The 19,858-nt window shown below is 45.8% G+C and overlaps 1 protein-coding gene across 2 annotated transcripts in view; it reads left to right on the top strand.

Moving 5' to 3' along the window:
- SPTBN1 (spectrin beta, non-erythrocytic 1) overlaps window positions 1–19,858 on the top strand; it is a gene marked incomplete at both ends in the record, with an annotated part of 79,595 nt that overhangs the window by 40,025 nt on the left and 19,712 nt on the right. For both annotated transcript variants that reach the window (XM_080342135.1, XM_080342136.1), the window contains 12 exons: window positions 814–926; window positions 1,524–1,711; window positions 2,772–2,889; window positions 4,208–4,366; window positions 4,961–5,263; window positions 6,068–6,221; window positions 6,908–7,778; window positions 7,918–8,055; window positions 8,674–9,430; window positions 9,688–9,890; window positions 15,082–15,172; window positions 18,763–18,909. In XM_080342135.1, the coding sequence (XP_080198261.1) occupies window positions 814–926; window positions 1,524–1,711; window positions 2,772–2,889; window positions 4,208–4,366; window positions 4,961–5,263; window positions 6,068–6,221; window positions 6,908–7,778; window positions 7,918–8,055; window positions 8,674–9,430; window positions 9,688–9,890; window positions 15,082–15,172; window positions 18,763–18,909 (3,242 nt within the window). The remainder of the gene's footprint in view (window positions 1–813; window positions 927–1,523; window positions 1,712–2,771; window positions 2,890–4,207; window positions 4,367–4,960; window positions 5,264–6,067; window positions 6,222–6,907; window positions 7,779–7,917; window positions 8,056–8,673; window positions 9,431–9,687; window positions 9,891–15,081; window positions 15,173–18,762; window positions 18,910–19,858) is intronic.

The following is a 19,858-nucleotide window of genomic DNA, read 5'->3' as shown; positions in this document are numbered from 1 at the left end:
GGAGGATGAAGATGTGTCCTGCAGAGGCCTGAGCCCTGGGAGCACAAGAGCCCTTAATCCCGTGTTTGTTTTCCCCATCTGACGAGATCACGGGACTGGCTGTGTGTACATGAAATAGTTGCAGTTAGAGGCAGCCTTCCTGAGGAACACTGTGAGCTGCAGGATGAATAGTGTGGATTTCAGCAAACAGCAGCTTCTTCCACAGCCTGTCAGTGAGTTTTAGGCTGTGTTTTCATGAGAGGGTGCACGCTCATGCATACTGGAAGCCCTGCTCACAATGCAAGGACATGAAACTTTCTTGTCACAGGGCAAACAGGGCTTATGGCGAGTTTCTTCTTGCTTATTTTCCAGTGCCTCAAAATTGCTGCAGGATTGGAAATAATTTGTTTTCCGTCTGTATCTTTCGGAAGATTTGCCTGGACAGACATACAATTAGGTTAGAATTCCGCTCTCCACATACTGGTGTAGCATCGAAGTTCCCAGTTGACAGTAGTTGTGTGGACTCGCACAGGCACTGGAGAGGTTGTTTGGCTGTGCACAAGCTGCGGTAACGCCTGGAGCCTGACTCTGCGCCCCAAAACCTCACAGCCCGCACTGAAGCAAAGAGCTAAAGCAGCACTGCTTAGTGACGGTTCAGTACTGTACACCCAGTAATTCAGAGCTGAGTTTATTTCTGATGACATAACCTTAGGGGCTGAGCTACCACTGAACCCAACTCTCTGACTTTTAAACGCATCCTTGTTGCATTAGTAGCTTTGTTGGTGTAGCCCATGCACCCCCAGTATGCTCAGACAACTCATGTTTGGTTTGCAGATATCAGTGTTGATCATCCCGACGAAAAGTCGATCATCACCTACGTGGTGACGTATTACCACTACTTCTCCAAGATGAAAGCATTAGCCGTCGAAGGAAAACGTATTGGAAAGGTTTGCAAGTTCAAATTATTATGAGTTGTTATAAAACAGTTAAAATAGTTGTGATTTTTTTTTTTCCTCTTGGGTGCAAGTTTTTTGAGAGTCCACTATATGGTGGTTTTTAGTTTTGCTTTGTAACATGTTCTGAACGTTAAGTATTCCCATGCGACTGTGAGGAATAGTTAATTTCCAGCTGTGTTTTATTTTTGCTTGTTAATTTAGCATCATTGCTGCTTTTCCTTTCTCATTAACTGCTCCTCACCCTCCGGGCCCTTTGTCTCCTCTGGAGCCCAGAGAAGTCCCTCATTTAAAAAACGTGCAGTCACTCTCCTCCCCTTGGCAAAGCTGCCCCGTCTTTGCGGCTGGCAGGGTGAATGGGAATGTGTTGTCAGCCCCAGCTCTGCCCCTCTGTTGCTGGAGGGTCGCAGGAATTCACGGCTGAGAACACAAATCCTCATTGCTGGGGGTTCCCAGCCCCAGTGGCGCTGAGGACTGAGCGATCTCCATAAGTCAAGCCCCTCAACGGTTTATTTTATGTTGCTGCTTGGATTTAAGTGACCGAAGAGTGCTGCCCTTGGTATTCATGTTCCGTTGTGCTGCTTGTTGCAGGTGCTTGACAATGCCATTGAAACGGAGAAAATGATCGAAAAATACGAATCGCTGGCTTCTGACCTTCTGGAGTGGATCGAGCAAACCATTATCATCCTCAACAATCGCAAATTCGCCAACTCGCTGGTCGGAGTGCAACAGCAGCTGCAGGCGTTCAACACTTACCGCACAGTGGAGAAACCGCCCAAGTAATTTTCGTCTTAGCTTAAAACAACACTGGTCTTGTTTTGTTTAGTCAATCACTGATTTTTTTAAAAAAACAAACACTTCTAAGTAATTTTAATCTTGGCTTAAGAATTTATTTTTCTGAACAAACCCAGGTATCATGTTTCTAATTGTCACTCATCGTTATTACTTAGGGCCTGATTGCTCTATGCTATTCAATATGCACATAATAGCAACAACAAAATAATGATATAAAGTGTCTTAGTGATGCTGTGTGGCAGGAGCTCAGCATCCCGCAGGCTGTCCCTTCATCGACATGTCTGCCTTAGGAAACAAGTGGTAACGGCACATGTTAGCACAGTAATATCTCCAGTACCAATATCATACCAATACCAGTATCATACCAATACCAGTGTCATACCAATTCCATGCTGTTGAAAGAATCTTACTCCTTATCCAGAACCAAGAAGAAGTGTGTCTGGCTTTGTGAAACATTGTCGTGCTTACTAAAACTGGTACAACCCAAACTGTGCAGCTTATTTCTGGAAAGTTTCTTTTAGCGTTATATCAGATCTGTTTGTTATTTTTGTCTGATATAAGTTCTAATGGATAATAATCACAATTCAAAGCATTACAGAGTTTCCAGATGTCTTCTAAAATTGCAGTGTATTCCCCAGTGCCGATGGAGTTTGTTTATTTCCCAGGCGCACAACTCAGGGAAAAGAGTGGGAAGAGTTTATTGAGTGCACTGGGCTTTAAATAAAACTTCCATTTCTTGAGTTGATAGACTAAACTGGGACAGCACACGTAATAGAATTAAAAGAAGTGCAGCCTTGTGGCCCTCGAGGGGCTTTAAATCTAAACACACAGACGACCGATCTCTGCGCAGTTTCTTTTCCTCTTTGACCCAGCGGGTTCGGGGATGTGTGTGCTATTGCAATTACTTCCAGCTTTCACACAGAATGAAGGTGTTTATCTGAATGCTCCATTCATAATGTCAGTATTTTAAGGAAGTGCTTTATAATACTTTAGTAGCAATGAAAGTTTTGTTGTAACTCAGTTCTTTTGCAATATTTTGTTTAGATTTACAGAAAAAGGAAACCTAGAAGTGCTGCTTTTTACCATCCAGAGCAAAATGAGAGCCAATAATCAGAAAGTGTACATGCCAAGGGAGGGCAAACTCATCTCTGACATTAACAAGGTAAACCGAGCCACCTCCTCCTGTGGGATTCAGGATTTTGTTGCTTCTTTCAGCCTCGCTCTCAACATACGACATTGACTGTCTGCAGCCTTGATGTGGCACCAGGAAGGATGGGAGGAGGGACCTTTTCCTGGGGGTCAGACCCACTGATCTGAACCGGGTCCCTGGGTGTCCCCAGCATCTGAGAGATCTGCACTGCAAAAATGCTCAGTCATCCTGTGCAGCTGGTGCCTTGCTCTGCCTTGCTCCTCCGGGCTCCTGCCCATTAGTGTGAATTGATGGAAAGCAGCAAAAGTACCTGAGTATTGCAGCCCTCCCCATCTGCCCCGCTGCCCGCAGGGTGGGAGAGGGAAGGAAGCGCCATGACCCATCTCAGGCTTTCTGCAGCCATTTCTTTGTCTGGTTTTGTGCTGGTGCAGCTGGCAGAACAGCAGCAGAGCTGACAAGCCCTTTCAATGCTAACAAACAACTTAAACCTGCGAGCTTTCCTCGTTTATATTTAATCATGCTTGGCATTCCCCGGGCGGCTGCTGTGGGTGTCTGTGTGTCCTGGGAGCAGGGAGCTGCCCGGCTCTCCTGCTCGCATTAAGCTCCCACAAATGCCTCAAATACTTGGGTTTCAGGCAATTTCACATCTGTTAGGATTTAGAGGAATCCAGGGTAGTTTGTGTTTAATTGTGGGTGTTTTCATTGTTTGTAAGAAGATCTGAAAGGTGATTAGCTGGCTTTCAACATGCTTCTAAGACTTCTTGAGTTTGTAATATTAATGTCATGCGTGGGAATAACTTGTGGCTTGGGGGGAAAAAGGGATGGGAATGCACCAAAACTAACAGAGTTCTGCAGTTGTTTTCTTTTCCAAAGTGGCTGAAATAAAGAACAGCAATTGTGTGTTGATTTTAGAGGTGAGAGGCGTGAATCTCGGATTCTCATTTCCTAAAGGAAAAAGGTAGAATCCGCTTATTTGGGAGTAGCGCTCAGAAGTTTCATTTTTAATACAAATACTCTCTTTGCTTAGGCTTTGTTGGAGGCAAAAAATAAATGAACTCATGAAAATGCATCTGAGAAACAAGTCTTATACCCCTTACTCAGAAAACAAATGGATTGATAACAAATATAAAGTCATGCGCTTATGTTAGCAGGCAAGGTGTGAGGCCAGCCAATACAAACCAGATTTATTGGCGTATAAATCGATCAGCCAGTTTTGTGAAACTTGGCCGTAGTGATTTCAGTCCCGATCTCTTGCGAAGCCGACGTGGTTTATCATAATCCTATCAGAACGCGTGTTTAGAAGATGTGTGTTTCTTCCCCGTGTCTTCAGGCCTGGGAAAGACTGGAAAAAGCTGAACATGAAAGAGAACTGGCACTGCGCAACGAGCTCATCAGACAAGAGAAACTGGAACAACTCGCACGCAGATTTGATCGCAAGGCAGCTATGAGGGAAACTTGGCTGAGCGAAAACCAGCGTCTCGTTTCTCAGGTGCCGCTTTCAGAAATTCTGGTGTGACTAAAATGATTCCCATGAGTAATTACAGGATACAGTTCTTGCAAAGAGATCATTTCTTCCCCATGCCTCATATTTTCCTGCATCTATGTATATTTATGTGTATTGTATGTGTGCACAAATGTATATTTAGGGTATATGTACTATACGTGCTATCTTTCATTCATTTGGGATATCCCTTCCTTGAATCTGTGTCTGTACTCAGGAGATACTGATGTGGAAGTATCTACCCACCGTCAAGGTTTTCTTTACCTGAATAGTTTGGTCCATTCAGTGGAATTAGCCCAGGAATTAATTTAATTTTTTAATATTAGAGATTACTTCAAAAAATCCAAACCCCCAACTTAATCCCGATGGCCACCAGGATTCCTCCCCCAAAGGTACTCCAATGGTACCTCTGATTTAATCAGTGGTTCTTCGGTATCTCTGACTTCATTAAAGACTTCTCAGAGCCTGTTGAGATCTCGGGTTTGCCAACAAGTGTGTCGTGCACCATCAGAAACGGTGTTGTGAGCAGTAGGGCTTTTCTCCTCAGCAGCCGTTACTGAAGAGGCGTCTCTGTCCCTACAGGATAATTTTGGCTTTGACCTTCCAGCAGTAGAGGCCGCAACAAAGAAGCACGAGGCCATTGAGACAGACATTGCAGCTTATGAAGAACGAGTCCAGGCCGTGGTTGCGGTTGCAAAGGAGCTTGAGACTGAAAATTACCATGATATCAAACGCATCACTGCGAGAAAGGACAACGTTATCCGCCTCTGGGAGTATCTGCTGGAGCTGCTCAGGGCGCGGAGACAGCGGCTGGAGATGAACCTCGGTCTGCAGAAGATTTTCCAGGAAATGCTGTACATTATGGACTGGATGGATGAGATGAAGGTAGGTGTCAGCCAGTTCAGAACTTAGAGCAAATATTTTGGAGAGGTGTACGTATCCTTTTTTGTAAATTTTTGAGATTCATTTTGCCCCCGTGCTGTAATAGACAAAGCTGAAGATCCAGATTCAAGAGCAGTGAACAAATTCCTTATACCTTATGATGTTTTTTTAAAAAGGAAGATGAAAAACAAGTAAAGGAACAAATTCAGGCCTATAAAAAGCTGCTTTTCAGCTTCATGCCTCTCTCGTAAGGGCCAGAGGCTTTGGTCACAGTGCTTGGGTAAGGATGATGATTTTGGTGAAAGGGAGTTAAATATTCTCTCTTTCTTCGTAACAATTACATGGGAACAAGTCACCTCTTCACCTCCGTGCTTTAAAAAGCCTGAATTTCTTCCTGTCGGTTCTCCTGGGATCTGGGGAAGGACCGTGACTGTTCTGTCCCTCAGCCAGCGGGGCTGGGAAGCTGTTGCAGGAGAGCAGGACGTGAGCAGCTCGGCGGCAGCTCCCAGCGCCTGCGCCGAGGGCTTTTCCCCGCTACTGCTGAGCTCCCTGTGCTCACAGCATCCTCGGCTTCAAGCTGCCTTAAAGAGCAGTCACCTCTTCATGGCTGCCATGATTTTAAAAACATTGGCTCCAGTTCCTACCAGCCACGTCTCTAGACATTTGACATATCTGTCCTTATGGGCCTGGTGTTTGTCTGGGTTTAAATCAGCGTAGCGACAGAGAACAGCGTAGTGCCTGGAGTCATTAAGAAACAACCAGTTTATGGCCTCCAGCCTATTTATTTGTCTTTTGCATTTTGATCAGGTGCTTCTGCTGTCTCAAGACTACGGCAAACATTTGTTGGGAGTTGAAGACCTGTTGCAGAAACACGCTCTTGTGGAAGCTGACATTGCTATTCAGGCCGAGAGAGTCAGAGGGGTCAATGCCTCCGCTCAGAAGTTTGCCACCGATGGAGAAGGTAACGAACAGCCAACACGTCCTTCTTTGTCCTAATTACCTACGAGGTTATCTATAATTATGCCTCATTAGTTCTGCAAGGCATATTAGGTTAAACTCAGCGCTGGAATAAGAGAATCCAGCTTCATTTATTCCTTCTTTACTCTGTCAATGATTAATTTGTCCAGGTACCTGCTCAAGGATTCATTGTGGCACGGTGTTTCACGTGGGGTGTCACACTCCTACCAGCAGCTGCTCTGACTTTGTAGTAGTAACCAGTAATTCCTATTCTGTGTTTCTAGTGCAAACAATACAAATTATTGGACCCAGTCTGATATTGTCCAAATTTATGCTAAATGAAAGCAATTCCACTAGAGCAGTGTCGTTAACTAGAGTAAATGCCGTTCGTTTTGCGCAGTTGTGTGTATGAAGCTGCTCTAAATCTGAAGCAGTGAGTTTTATTTTACTGAAAACAGTCATGAGTATCTTTCAGGTTTTTTTTTTTACTTTATGCAAAGAGCAGTTTTTCTGATCTGTGTTGTTGTCTGGTGGAACTTGAATAGTTCACAATTTGAGGAGAATAACTCTAAATTGTTTTGTGTAAGCTCTGCAGAGGGAACAGACAGGAATTGAGAATTCCCTGCGCCCCAACTGTAGAGATGCACATGAGTAAGTCGGAGTTGTAACGCACTCTCTGTATCTGAGCAGGTTACAAGCCCTGCGACCCGCAGGTCATCAGGGACCGCGTGGCTCACATGGAGTTCTGTTACCAAGAGCTGTGCCAGCTCGCGGCCGAGCGCCGCGCCCGCCTGGAGGAGTCCCGGCGCCTCTGGAAGTTCTTCTGGGAAATGGCTGAAGAGGAGGGTTGGATCCGAGAGAAGGAACAGATCCTGTCATCCGATGACTATGGGAAGGACCTAACCAGTGTTGTCCGCCTCATGAGCAAACATAAGGCGTTTGAAGACGAAATGAGTGGTCGTAGCGGCCACTTTCAGCAGGCGATAAAAGAAGGTGAAGACATGATTGCGGAGGAGCATTTTGGGTCTGAGAAAATCAGAGAAAGAATTAAGGATATCCGGGAGCAGTGGGCTAACTTGGAACAGTTATCTGCCATTAGGAAGAAGCATCTGGAGGAAGCCTCTCTCCTCCACCAGTTCCAGGCTGACGCTGATGACATTGACGCGTGGATGTTGGACATCCTCAAAATTGTCTCCAGCAACGACGTTGGCCACGATGAGTATTCCACTCAGTCCTTGGTCAAGAAACACAAAGATGTGGCTGAAGAGATTGCGAGTTACCGGCCGATCATCGACTCGCTCCACGAGCAGGCGAAGGCTCTGCCGCAAGAACACGCCGGGTCTCCCGACGTGCAGGGCAGGTTGTCTGGAATCGAGGAAAGATACAAAGAGGTTGCGGAGCTGACTCGGCTGCGGAAACAGGCCTTGCAGGATACCCTTGCTCTTTATAAGATGTTCAGCGAGGCGGATGCTTGTGAGCTTTGGATTGACGAAAAGGAGAAGTGGCTGAATAACATGCAGATTCCAGAGAAGCTGGAGGACCTGGAGGTGATCCAGCACAGGTGAGAATGCCTTTGCCAGGAAGTTTGGGGACACCGGGTGGCAGTTTTTTCCACCAGCTGCCTTTGTCAGCTTGCTTGTGGCTCAGATTCTCTAACCCCTGTGTGATCTTTTCTGGTTTGTTTTTCCCTCACCCTCCAGATTTGAAAGCTTAGAACCAGAAATGAACAACCAGGCGTCCCGTGTTGCAGTTGTGAACCAGATTGCCAGACAGCTAATGCACAGCGGCCATCCAAGTGAGAAGGAGATCAAAGCACAGCAAGATAAACTCAACACAAGGTAAGTGAAGGCCTCGTGCTCATCAACGTGACACTGGCTGAAACAAGTACAGTGGGGTCATTTGGGGTTTTATGTGTGTTCTTTAAGATATGCTGTTACTTGAGGTCTCTTCAAGGTAGGCCCTTAAAGCTTCAGAAGGAGAAAGAGCTGTCTCTCTCCAATATTTGATTAGTAGATGGAGTTTTGCTATTGGCTTCATCTGGTCCTGAGTGTATCAGTACCTTGATTTGAGAGCTGGAAATTTACTGTAGTTACTATTACGATAAAAAAGAAACCAATAGAATTTCATATAAACTCACTGATTTTTTCAGCTTCAAAACAAACCGAGAGAGTATTTAGTGTGAAAATCAGGTGTAACTAGGAGTTTTTCACTTGTGAAAAAATTATACTTCTAAGGACTGGAACTTGACGTATTCTAATGTATGCCATAGCTTCCTTAGTGGTTGTTTTGCTAAAACTATTAAAGATATGGGAAGGACAGAAAAAAACATGAATAGTTGAGTTATTTCATGGCTTACCAAGGTAACGCAAGCAACTGCTCAGCAGTGTTGTGATATCTTTTTCCCTTATTATACGCAAACCTCAATTTCTCTGCTTTTCTCTTGGCACAAATTTCAGGTGGAGCCAGTTCAGGGAACTGGTAGATCGGAAGAAGGATGCTCTGCTCTCTGCTCTGAGCATCCAGAACTACCACCTTGAATGTAATGAAACCAAATCCTGGATCAGGGAAAAGACCAAAGTGATCGAATCCACACAAGACCTGGGTAATGACCTGGCCGGAGTGATGGCCCTGCAGAGGAAGCTGACGGGCATGGAACGTGACCTGGTAGCCATCGAAGCCAAGCTGAGCGACCTGCAAAAAGAGGCAGAGAAGCTGGAATCGGAGCATCCCGACCAGGCACAGGCTATCCTTTCGCGGCTCGCGGAAATCAACGATGTGTGGGAAGAGATGAAGACCACCCTGAAGAACCGGGAGGAGTCGCTTGGAGAGGCGAGCAAACTGCAGCAGTTCCTCAGGGACCTGGATGACTTCCAGTCGTGGCTGTCCAGAACGCAGACCGCCATCGCGTCCGAAGATATGCCAAACACGCTGACCGAGGCGGAGAAACTGCTCACTCAACATGAGAACATTAAGAATGAAATCAACAATTACGAGGAAGATTATCAGAAGATGAGGGACATGGGCGAGATGGTGACACAAGGGCAAACTGATGCTCAGTACATGTTCTTACGCCAGCGCCTACAAGCTTTGGACACTGGATGGAATGAGCTTCACAAAATGTGGGAGAATAGGCAAAATCTCCTTTCCCAGTCTCACGCCTACCAGCTGTTTCTCAGAGATACCAAGCAAGCAGAAGCATTTCTTAATAACCAGGCAAGTGGTCAAGATAGACCTTATTTCATTTCTACGTATTGGCACCATGTAGCACAAGCAATTAAATAACAAGATCATTTGGCAGGGGAGCCACAAATGGATAAATTGCCCTTTTTTTTAAACTATAACTTGTTTATTGTACTTTACTTCTAACTGTTCTTGGGAGATGGGTTTTTTTTCATATGTGGTGAGTTGTTGGAGCAGACAGCGTAGCCTGAGGGTGATGCTGAGATCTGTGCTTTATGCTCACATCACAGGAGTACGTTCTGGCGCACACGGAGATGCCCACTACCTTGGAAGGAGCAGAAGCTGCCATTAAAAAACAGGAGGATTTCATGACCACGATGGATGCCAACGAAGAAAAGATCAATGCGGTCGTGGAGACTGGCAGGAGGCTGGTTAGTGACGGGAACATCAACTCCGATAAAATCCAGGAGAAAGTGGACTCTATTGATGACAGGTGAGGTCGGAATGTTGGCAGGCTGTAGCTGTTCATACTTTGTTCGTACAGTGTCTGTTGCAGACTGTTTTCTTTGTCCTGTGGAAAAACAGGAATTGTAATGTTTCAAAAATGTGCCGGGTGAATCTTAATTAAATGTTACCTCTCCCATTTTCTAGAGACGTACCAGGTAATGAGCTCACTACCCAGAATTTGGCTGTGTTAGAGCTGCTGTAAAATTCTTGGAGTATTAAGAGTTTTTATTTCGGTGGGAGCTGTAGCAGTTAGTTATACCTGGTTCTGCAGGTCTTGGTTTCCTCTGCTGTCTCGCAGCTGATTTAATTGTCATAATGTGTTCCTGTCCTTCCTGTGAGGAAGGAATGTGGCTCTTCAGGAGTGCAACTGGCGCTGGATCCACCCGCCCGCCCGGCTTTGATCACCTCCTGCAATCAGAATAGGAAGCACTGGTACAAATGTGTCTTTCATCCTAGAATGAGCCTTTAGCTTTGTCTCTCTAGCTGTGGCGTAGATCCTATAGAATGCTGAGTTTCTTTTTCTTTGGAAACCAAATGTTCAGTTTTGATGGCTGTGATTCATGGTTCTTTCTGCCTTTGGTTTGAATAACAGTGCAGGGTTTCAATGTGCTTTTCAATCCTGAATATCAGAACACAGCAGTAAGCCCATAGGGAATTTTTATGTCAGGTGTTATGACCCTTTTATCAGACTGGCATCATCCCACAGCTGGTAAGCTCAGAATTACCCCAAAGCCTTTATCTCCAAGGAGAAACGGAAGTAGTTCAGCAAATGCTGTACCTTTCTTGTTTGGGCAAACACGTCCCACTGTGTACTCACCCGCTGGAGCTGGCGCTCGTGACTTCAAGAAGGGTGGATGTTCCTGTTCTAGAGCTTGCTGAGGGATTCCGAGCCCTCCAACAACCTCATCCCAAGCGCACCTCACGTTTTCATTCTCCCTCTAACCAGTTTGACTCTCTTTAGATCCCGAAGAGAAGCTGCAGAGGCCAGGAGGAGGAGATTGTATGAAAGCAATCAAGGTGAAAGCCAGGAAGTGCATTTTCCTTTTTTGCCATCTCTGACTTTCAGTGTCCTGTGCTCAAAGTTTTCCCACCCACTTAGGAAAGCAGGAGGCCTTGATCCTGGCCCAGTGCCTTCTTTCTGCAGTGTTTGGAATATTAGGAGGTAGCGTGGCAGGATGGAGTAGCAGATGGTCAGCTGGGATGCTCTGGTGACTGTTCCCCTGCTCCCCATTGGCCTGTGTCACCCCCGCTGCCCCCCGGGCCGTCCTGCCTGGGGGGCATGTGCTGGAGCTCCTATTCCGAATGGCAGGCAGCTCCCAGAGACCCAATGTTTTGTAAGCCCACTTTTTCCCAACGCATTTCCTCAATTCCAAAGCTATTTATGTGGAGCACTGCAAAAACCATCTGGTGCGCTGCTGCTATTCAGGAAATCCGTGTGATGGTTCTCCGGGCCTGTGAGGCTGATAAGCCAGGAGAACAAAACCCCAGGGCTGGGCGCAGTGGGAGTGGTAGCAAAGGAAGCCTCTTTGGTTTGACAAAAATCTGCTCTCCCAACCAGGCTCCACCTGCCTGTATAACAAAGGACCAAAACAAACAAGCACAAGTATGCGTAGTGGCTCCGTGCTTCCCATATGGAGCTCTTTGTAGTTTTTCGTATAGTTGCTGGTGTTTTTTGCTGTCGTGCTTTCAAGCTGTTCCAGAGGAGAGCGCGCTGTCCGTGGGTGCGGCAGACAGGCCCTGCCCTGCCGTGGCTCCATCCAAATGGACATGGAGGCACAGGCTGAGGAGTGAGAGCGCAGGAGCAGAGTTGGAGCTGCAGGGTTGCAGAGAAACACCTCAGCACAACCTGTCAGTGCTGCTCACAGGGAGGAAAGCACGGGAATATGAACATGGAGAAAGGGTGAGGGAGGGAGCTGGGTTTGGATAAAGCTGTCACTAGGTAGCTTTTCCAGCTCAGGAAGGAGCTGGTGTCCCCAAGCGCACCGGCTCCTGCTTTGCTGCCTTCTGCTGTTTCTGCCAGCGCAGAGAAGCGTTTTCTCCTCTTTTTTCTCTTGGAAGACCATAAGGACACTGCCCTGGTCTGTGCTGCCTGCAGATGGCCTCTGATTCTGCAGGTGAGATTTAGTTTGAAGACAGTGGCAGATCTGACTCAGATTGTGATCTGGGTCTGTTTTTCATCACCTTTTGTATTTGTGCAACTTTCTGCTGAGCAAAGAACAGAAGTAATTTCTGTTCTTGCCCATTCAGAAAGGAGAGTACCTCTCGTTTGCTGGAACACCTAAGGCAGCTGACACTGCCTTGCATGTATCTCAGTAGTCTTAGCAGGCAGTTGCGTTCACGCTATGTGTAAGATTTATTATTCCTGCACAGGCTTTGAAAGCCACAGGCTTACAGTTAAACCACAAGTGATTCTGTCGGTTTGCAGCATTGTTAGCATTCTCAGGGGCTTCTGGGGAGACAGCCCAGGCACAGCGTGCCACAGTTTGGATTAATTTGAGTCAGACACCTCCTTGTGCTGAGCAGATCTCATTTTCCTGTTTTAGATTCTTCATAAACAGAAGGACGACACCCCCATGTTTTAACTGACTCTGGTACATTCCCCCTCTCCTCTTTTACCATGTAGGTCTGGCTTAGCTTGGACATTCGGACTTTTTCAGTATATGCAGAGGGAAGGCCCATTTTAATGCAGCCCTAGGCACTGCTGTGGTGTAAGTCATACATGTGATTAGTTATGTGAACAGGCAGATGAACTCAAAGTCATTATAAATAATGAGAGTCTGCAGAGCAACCTTTTCTGGGATCTTCTTGCACGAATTCTGTTCTCCAGCCTGTCTGCCTGGTCATTCTGCCTAAGGCCCCCCTGATGTTCTGGTAGTAGAGGGTAGGGGCAGCTTTCTGGTCATAGGGGCAGCTTTCTGGTCGTAGGGGTAGATATGCACACAAAAGTCTCAAATCTCTGTTACTGGAGCTTTTAAAGAATTTAGAGAAACATGAACAAGGAACTAATAATGTTCAGGTATAGCCAGTCTGGGGAAAGGAAAACAGACTAAATGAATTCTTAATGTCCTTCATTCCCATAACAATAGCATCTATTCTGCAGTGAAAATACAGGAATTCCTGTGTGTTCCATCCTCAGAATACTGCTACCGCATCTTCAGGTACCAGGTTTAAACCTTGTCACAGCTCAGCCCTGTTCTTCTTCAGAGAATACTCATCTTTCAGCCTCACTCCAGGTCAAATTGAACAACCAACCAACCTTTTACAGCTAAATAGCTCTAAGTGCCAAAGATCATATTTGTTATGAGGAGAAAAAAAACCAAACCCAAGAGCTATGTCATCATGTGTTTGGTATCCCTGCGTGGTTTCCCTTCAAAGCTCCTGAAGTTGGTATTTCCAGCTCTCTCCGGGAGATATTTTTGTCTGTTTTCTGAAGTCAAGTTTTCTCAACATAAGAACTTCTCTGCTTACTCTTAGCTCTATTCAAATAAGTGTCATGAAAATTCTCCTTTTCATTTCACAGCTTGTGTCCTCTCCAGAATACATGAGTCTATAATGTAATCTAGCCTTGAATCTATGAAATCATCGCGATAAAATCACCCAAGCCATTCCGTGCTTCATTTTAGCAACCTGAGTAATGCTCTGTATTTGCCCAGGCATATAAAAACCGGCCAAGAAGGAGTGGAATCAACCCCAAGGATGTTAGCTGCGTTATAGAGGTTTTTCCTAAGGCATAAAATGTATGTCCTTTCCTTTGTGCCCTCCCAGGTAACACCTGTCAGACCTTCGGGATTACCTGGTTTGGACTCCAGCCCCTGGCTTTGATGGGTACATATGTCTTCCTTGCCATCTCATCTGTAAATCAGTTTTCCTGACCTACAGCTGTAGAGATGCTGCTTACCTGGTTATTCAGAGGAAGCTGTTGAGACAAAACAGAAGCAATTTGTAGTCCTGTAAAGGGTTTTCTCCTGTTCCTCTGCCTCCAGACCTTGTGCTTTTATGTAGAACATGTTCCTAAGTATTCTTCATGTTTCTGAAGTCACTACATTTGTGCCAGACAGCTTGCTCTGGTAACTTATTGTAGATCAGGGAAAGTGGTATCTTAATCCAGCTGTTGTCATCAACGTGTAATTTATCGTCTTTTAGAATATAATGAGTCTCTGGAGATTTTCACTGTCATGGATTTATTGAGCTGTTGCCAGTATGTGCTGAGATAATCTCGTGGATTGCCACCCTTTAAAAGAATTCCCAACTCTCTATCCATAGTTAGCTCAGATTATTACAGAGGACAGCAATACTTCACTTTGAGACCCTGTACGGTGAAATATGAACAAATCCAACACAATGAGCAGTAAATAAAAATTATCTTCTTTACCTCCTCTATATAAATTGCCTCATAAATAGTGAAAGTACTGAAGGACAGGGGCAACTACGCCAAACTGAGCATTAGTTAAAAACACGTTCAGAGGTCCCTTGGGAATCATCTGAAGAACCAGCAAGAGCCCTGGGACTGCCAGCCTGGCTGATCCTTCACATGCAAACAGCCACAAATTAAAATAGGGCTTCTGCACTAAACTCCACTGCCTCTGTACTCTTAAACGATCAGAAAAAATGTGTTCCAGTGTGCACAAAGCTTCTATTTGCAGAAGCACACAGGTGTGTTGTCTGCGTTGTTTGTTAAATACAGCAATCGGAAGGTTATATAAACCACTCTGACTTTGTTGAGGAGCAGGAGGTGCTGAGCTATGGCAAGGGTGTATTTGTTGTAAGGAACATTACAGCAAGCACACACTTTGCAAGAGCCACATAACAATCTTATTGTTGCAATTTTGCAGATCATTTTCTTATGTTTTTTGGCAAACAGTGTGAACTTTGCCGTGGTCTCGACATGAGCGGGCCAGATTGTGTCCGTGACACTCGTGCAGCCCTGCTGGCTTGAGCATTTTCCCTGTGTATTTAGCTGGTCACGAAAACAAGCAGATGCTGAACTCGAGTAAGCATGTGAAATAACACCTGCGTATCTGAGCTTCCAAAATGTCCTTCGGTGGAAAGGCAGAAAGAGACGCACACCCTGTACTCCTGCAGTACATGTGGCCCAGAGACGCTGCAGAGCCCAGCAAGTGACACTTTTGCATGAAATGCCTATTTCAAGGTGGTTTTTCTGTTATTTTTTTGACTAGACATCGGAAGAACCGTGAAGCAGCCAGTGAACTTCTGATGAGACTGAAGGACAACAGGGATCTTCAGAAGTTTCTGCAGGATTGTCAAGAGGTAAATGACCTCCTTTCAGTTTTATCACCGAAAGCTGCATCCTGCTGTAGAGCATTCTTAGCCCCTAGTTCGTGAGGACCGGAATACTCAGTGTTTTGCAGTCAAGCCATCCAATAGTATTTAGTGCAAAGTAAACGACTGAAAAAGACCCCACCCAAAACCCTGCAATGTTGTTTTTTTCCTCATGAACTGAATTTCCTTTTGTCATCCCACCTAAAGACAGGGAGAATTGCCAAAAGCAGCGAAGATTATCTGGAATCTGGTGGGATTAGCACTGAACTCACTAAGAATTGTATTTCTGGCCGTGTATAGGTATGTGGGCTGGTGCAAGAGGTTTCGAGTGATTTCTACAAAGCATGAGTCGGAAGAACAGGGGGTTAGGAATAGGAGGGGAGCAGGATTAAACGGGATCACTTTTAATGGGTTATTTATCTGATAGTTTGCATGTGTTTAAAGTTGTTAAGTACTATAACATTTAAAAAAAGAAATCCTTTCCAGATTTTTAGTGACTTGCACTGTTTACACTGAAGACAACATTTCAAACTTAGCAATAATGTTGTTCCTAGGACGAGGAATTAATCAAGTAATTTTGAGGTTATTTGATGCAGGTATTGAAGAGCCTTGCGTTAAAAGCGAGCTGTCCTTGTCAATTCAGGAGTCCGTGCATTAGCTGCACATCTTCAGCAGCTGCAGGAGACTGGAAGTCACTGCATATGTCTGAAGGGAATTGCTCCACAGCTGAGATTTTGTAATAGAAACAAACAAAATGATGATCAGAAACCGGGCAAATGATATTTACTGCTTGGTTGCCTGGATGCAGCCTGTTTTCCTGCATTGCGTAAGCTAACCATGAACTTGGCTTGAAATTGCTTCTTCCTTGGTAGTAAAAACATGACAGAGCAGCAAAAATTGGGCTGTTATTGGCAGCAGCTTCTTCCTTCCTCGGTAACATCTCTAGAGAAGTGCCCTCGGCTCTTGGAGCTCTTCTGGCCACTCTCAGTGCGGTTGTGTTCCCCAGGATCTGTTTTTTCCCCTGTATCATTGAGAGAAAAAGGAAAACATAAAAGCTGCAGTGTCTGGCCGCCTGAATGCCTTTCCTCCCGATTGTTGCTCTCCAGCCACTAAAGCGTGGGTGTCTGCGCTGCGCGCTTCAAAGACGGAACTCACAATGCCCAAATGTTACCAATTTCTCCAACCCTTTTTGAGAGGCCATTAGCCTTGGCGATAATGGTGCGGTTGTTTTCTGAGCAGACAGCCATAACGAGGCTTAGAATTGGCATGAGCACGATTACCAAGGGCTCGCTGATACCTGCGCTGGGCTGGAGGGGCTGTGGGGATCCCCCAGCCTGGGCTGCAGCTGGAGAGTTGTCAGAAAGCAGATGTGAAGCAGTCTCTTTGTCACCTGGCAATGATCCCTGGGCCTTGCTGCCCGCCGCTGTAGGGATGGTTTCCCACCCGTCCGTGACCTGAGGAAAGGAGGAGTGTTTTCTGCAGCCCCTTCCCTCGCTGGTCACTCGGTGCTGCAGCGTTATTGTCACTGCAGCCTCCCGTCCCTCACGCCTTCCTGCCTCCCACTGGCAGGGTCGGTGGCACTTGAGGAGGTGGCAGAATAACAATGCTCACAACAACAGCTCAGCAACAGTAAATCTTCCCTCCCGGTCCCCAGCTAGGGAAAACACAGCAGACCGTCTTCTTGTTAGCGCTCGGAGACAGTGGCACAGGTTCATCCTGGGCTGTTGCTTTTTTGGTCTGTTTCTTGCACTCGTGAATACAAATGCGTTAAATAAATTGGCTGAGTGAATGAAATGGAGCGACAGCAGAACATCCTGAAAGAGGAGATCTGATGAATTTTGCCATCCCGTTTGCTTTGACCTCCTCCTGTTTCACAGCTCACCTTCCAAGAGATCAGAGCTCATCTCGGCTGGAAGTGCTTAGAAATCCCAGCGCTGCCTGAGCTGATTTCTCTGAGACTCTGCACGTTTTCTGCCTGTTGAGAGTGTGCGGCAGGTCGTGTTATGCGGTGCAGACGTCTGTGAGCCCCCCGCCATGAGCCGGGCGGTGTCAGCGGGGGCTTCGCAGCGGCTGGGAGGGCAGCAGCAGTCGCGGTTCTCTCACCTGCCCCTCTCGCTCTGCCGGGTTTACAAGGTTCTGTCTCTGCGTTTCTCCTAGTTCGCGCCTGGTTTTTATTGCAGGGTGTTAGAGTCTGCTGGGGCTGACAGCAGAAAGACTGTTTTGAGGTAGAGGTGCGAAGGATGGGAGGAAGGCTGATAGGGAGCTCTGCTGGCATTAACAACCGACTTGGGCTTTTCTGAGGAATAAATCCCCCATGCATCAATCTGAGGCACTGTTTTGGGGAATTATTGTATTATTTTTTAAATCTGCTTTTGCACTGAAGATACTGACTTCCGCTGACTATAGTGGTTGCAAAAACCAGATTTTAATAGTCACCTCTTAAATGCTTTATTTGCACTTCTGTGTTAGCAGAAGCAACATAACAATGTTGTGAGAGGCAGAAATGAGGGTTTGATCCCCTCGTACCCTCTGTGTCTCGGTTACCCCCCTGTTAACACCAACAGCCTTTTTTGGAAGCACTTTGAGATCCTCAGAAGCCTCGATGCTGTGGCTGAGCCAAAGCCAACAACGGAAGACGAGCAGAGGGCTCTGCAGGGCACAGCAGCTGTCTCCTACCCGGCACGGTGGGAGTAAAACCACCGGTTTGGGGTTCTGCAGAAATCCTCAATGTAGCCCTTGTTTGTTAAGTAGCGCAGTAGCCTGTTACAACCTAAAGGTCGCTCTCTATGGAGGTCTTCATTAACGTGGGCATTTTTCCCTTTAGATTTGATTCAAGATCAGATGAGGAGTTTCTTTGATTGCTCTGCTAAGTTTTCCCCTTTTGTGGAGCTTACCAGTGTGTTTAAAGGACAATTTTAAAAAGGCTTGTGAATGCTAGATGCATTTGTTGCCCTGTATCCCAGGCACATAGCAGAGAGCTGGCGAGTCTCGCCCGTGCCCCGTTCCTCTCCTTGTCAGGACGGCGTGCAGCGCTGAAGCGGCGTTCTAAAAGCAACACTTAGATTCATTTCGACATTTTCCACTAGGGTAGGCGACTCTAAGTACTCAGTAAATGAATGTTTTTCAAATTCTGTAAACATTGCTGTGAATATTTTTTTTATCCACACCGAAAGGATAGATAAAGCAGTCAGACTCAGCCTAGGAGGAAGTGTCATGTTGGCTGCTGGGATCCTTTTCACATGCTGTTTGCCCTTGGGTAATGTTGCAAGGGAGGAGCGGTATGAAAATGCACCGTGACCAACAAGCAGGACACGTGTCCCTGTTTCTCTTGCTGTTGAACTGGGTGAGACCCATGTGTTTGATTTTGCTCATCGTGGAGTTGTTTCCTTTTTGCCTGAGTCATGGGTTATTTATATGTTGGAGATGGATATTTAAATTTAACTGTTAAAGAGGCGGATCCTTGACTGAACCCTGAGTAAACCAGGCATCTCTCTACCCTTCATCTGGAAGCATTTTGATACTTCGGGTTATTTCACACTACAGATGTTTGCACAAACCCTTATGTGTTTTTCTTTCAGCTCTCGCTCTGGATCAACGAGAAGATGCTTACAGCCCAGGATATGTCCTACGATGAGGCAAGGAACCTGCACAGCAAATGGCTGAAGCATCAGGCGTTCATGGCAGAACTTGCGTCCAACAAAGAATGGCTGGAGAAGATTGAAAAGGTAACTAAAGAACGACTGAAAAATGCTCTCGTCTTTGTCAAAGATGGTTCTGCACAGAGAGGGGATCTGTGCCTCTGAAGAACTGGTTCTTGAAGGATCTCCCCAGCTGAGGCAAAAGGAGATTTCATTACTGCAGAATAAGCATCCATCACATGGTGTCTCCATCTAACTCATTTTATTCCTCATTGTTGTTGAAAGGTTTTTATCCAGGACATTATCACAGAATAGTCATTGGCTACGTTGCCAGTTTAATGTTGTCTAGTCTTTCTTCTCTGTTAGGGGGAAGGCACAACCTGGTTTTCATACCCAAAGGGCAAAAGGGGCAAATGATGTGATTTGAGCCAATAAAGTAGAAGTATTTCCTGGGAAATAATGGAACGTAGATGAATAACTGAATTTAGGCTGCCATGCTCGTTTTCCTTCATTCAAGACTACAATCAGGCTGCCTTTCTCCATGCAAAATCAGTGCATAAAGTACAGCCAGTTTTGTGATTAATTAAGATTCACAGCTCTGTATCAAGTTACTTTGAAGGCTTTAATAGGCTTTGATGAGCTGTACTGTTTTCCCCCCCCATTTCTCATGTGCAGCTCTGGAACACTAAGGAGGTCTCGTCCTTAGCTCTGACAGTGGGTTTCTGTTCAGCGTAAGTTAGCTTAATTGCTCATTTCCTCTCCCACTTTGGCACTCTGTATCCCATTAGAGGCTTTTCTGTGATCTGCAAATAGCAATACCCTTTAATGGTGTAATTAGAAGGCTGCTCTTAGTACTGGAAGTACTTTTTTAGTGATGCTAATACATCCTCACCCGTTGCCTCTAAAAAATCAGATTGCAGCAAAGTACCCAAGCTGTGTATCAGCCACAACTGACAATCATCATATTAATGTTACCAGTGCTCGCAGCTATTAAACGTGCTGGGTTTTGTGTAGCGTTCACATCGGAAAAGGTTTT

Source organism: Nesoenas mayeri, assembly GCF_963082525.1.
Source record: "Nesoenas mayeri genome assembly, chromosome: 3".
Classification (NCBI taxonomy): Eukaryota; Metazoa; Chordata; class Aves; order Columbiformes; family Columbidae; genus Nesoenas; species Nesoenas mayeri.
The sequence above is the reverse complement of the archived record's forward strand: the minus strand, read 5'-3'. Positions and strand labels throughout refer to the sequence as shown.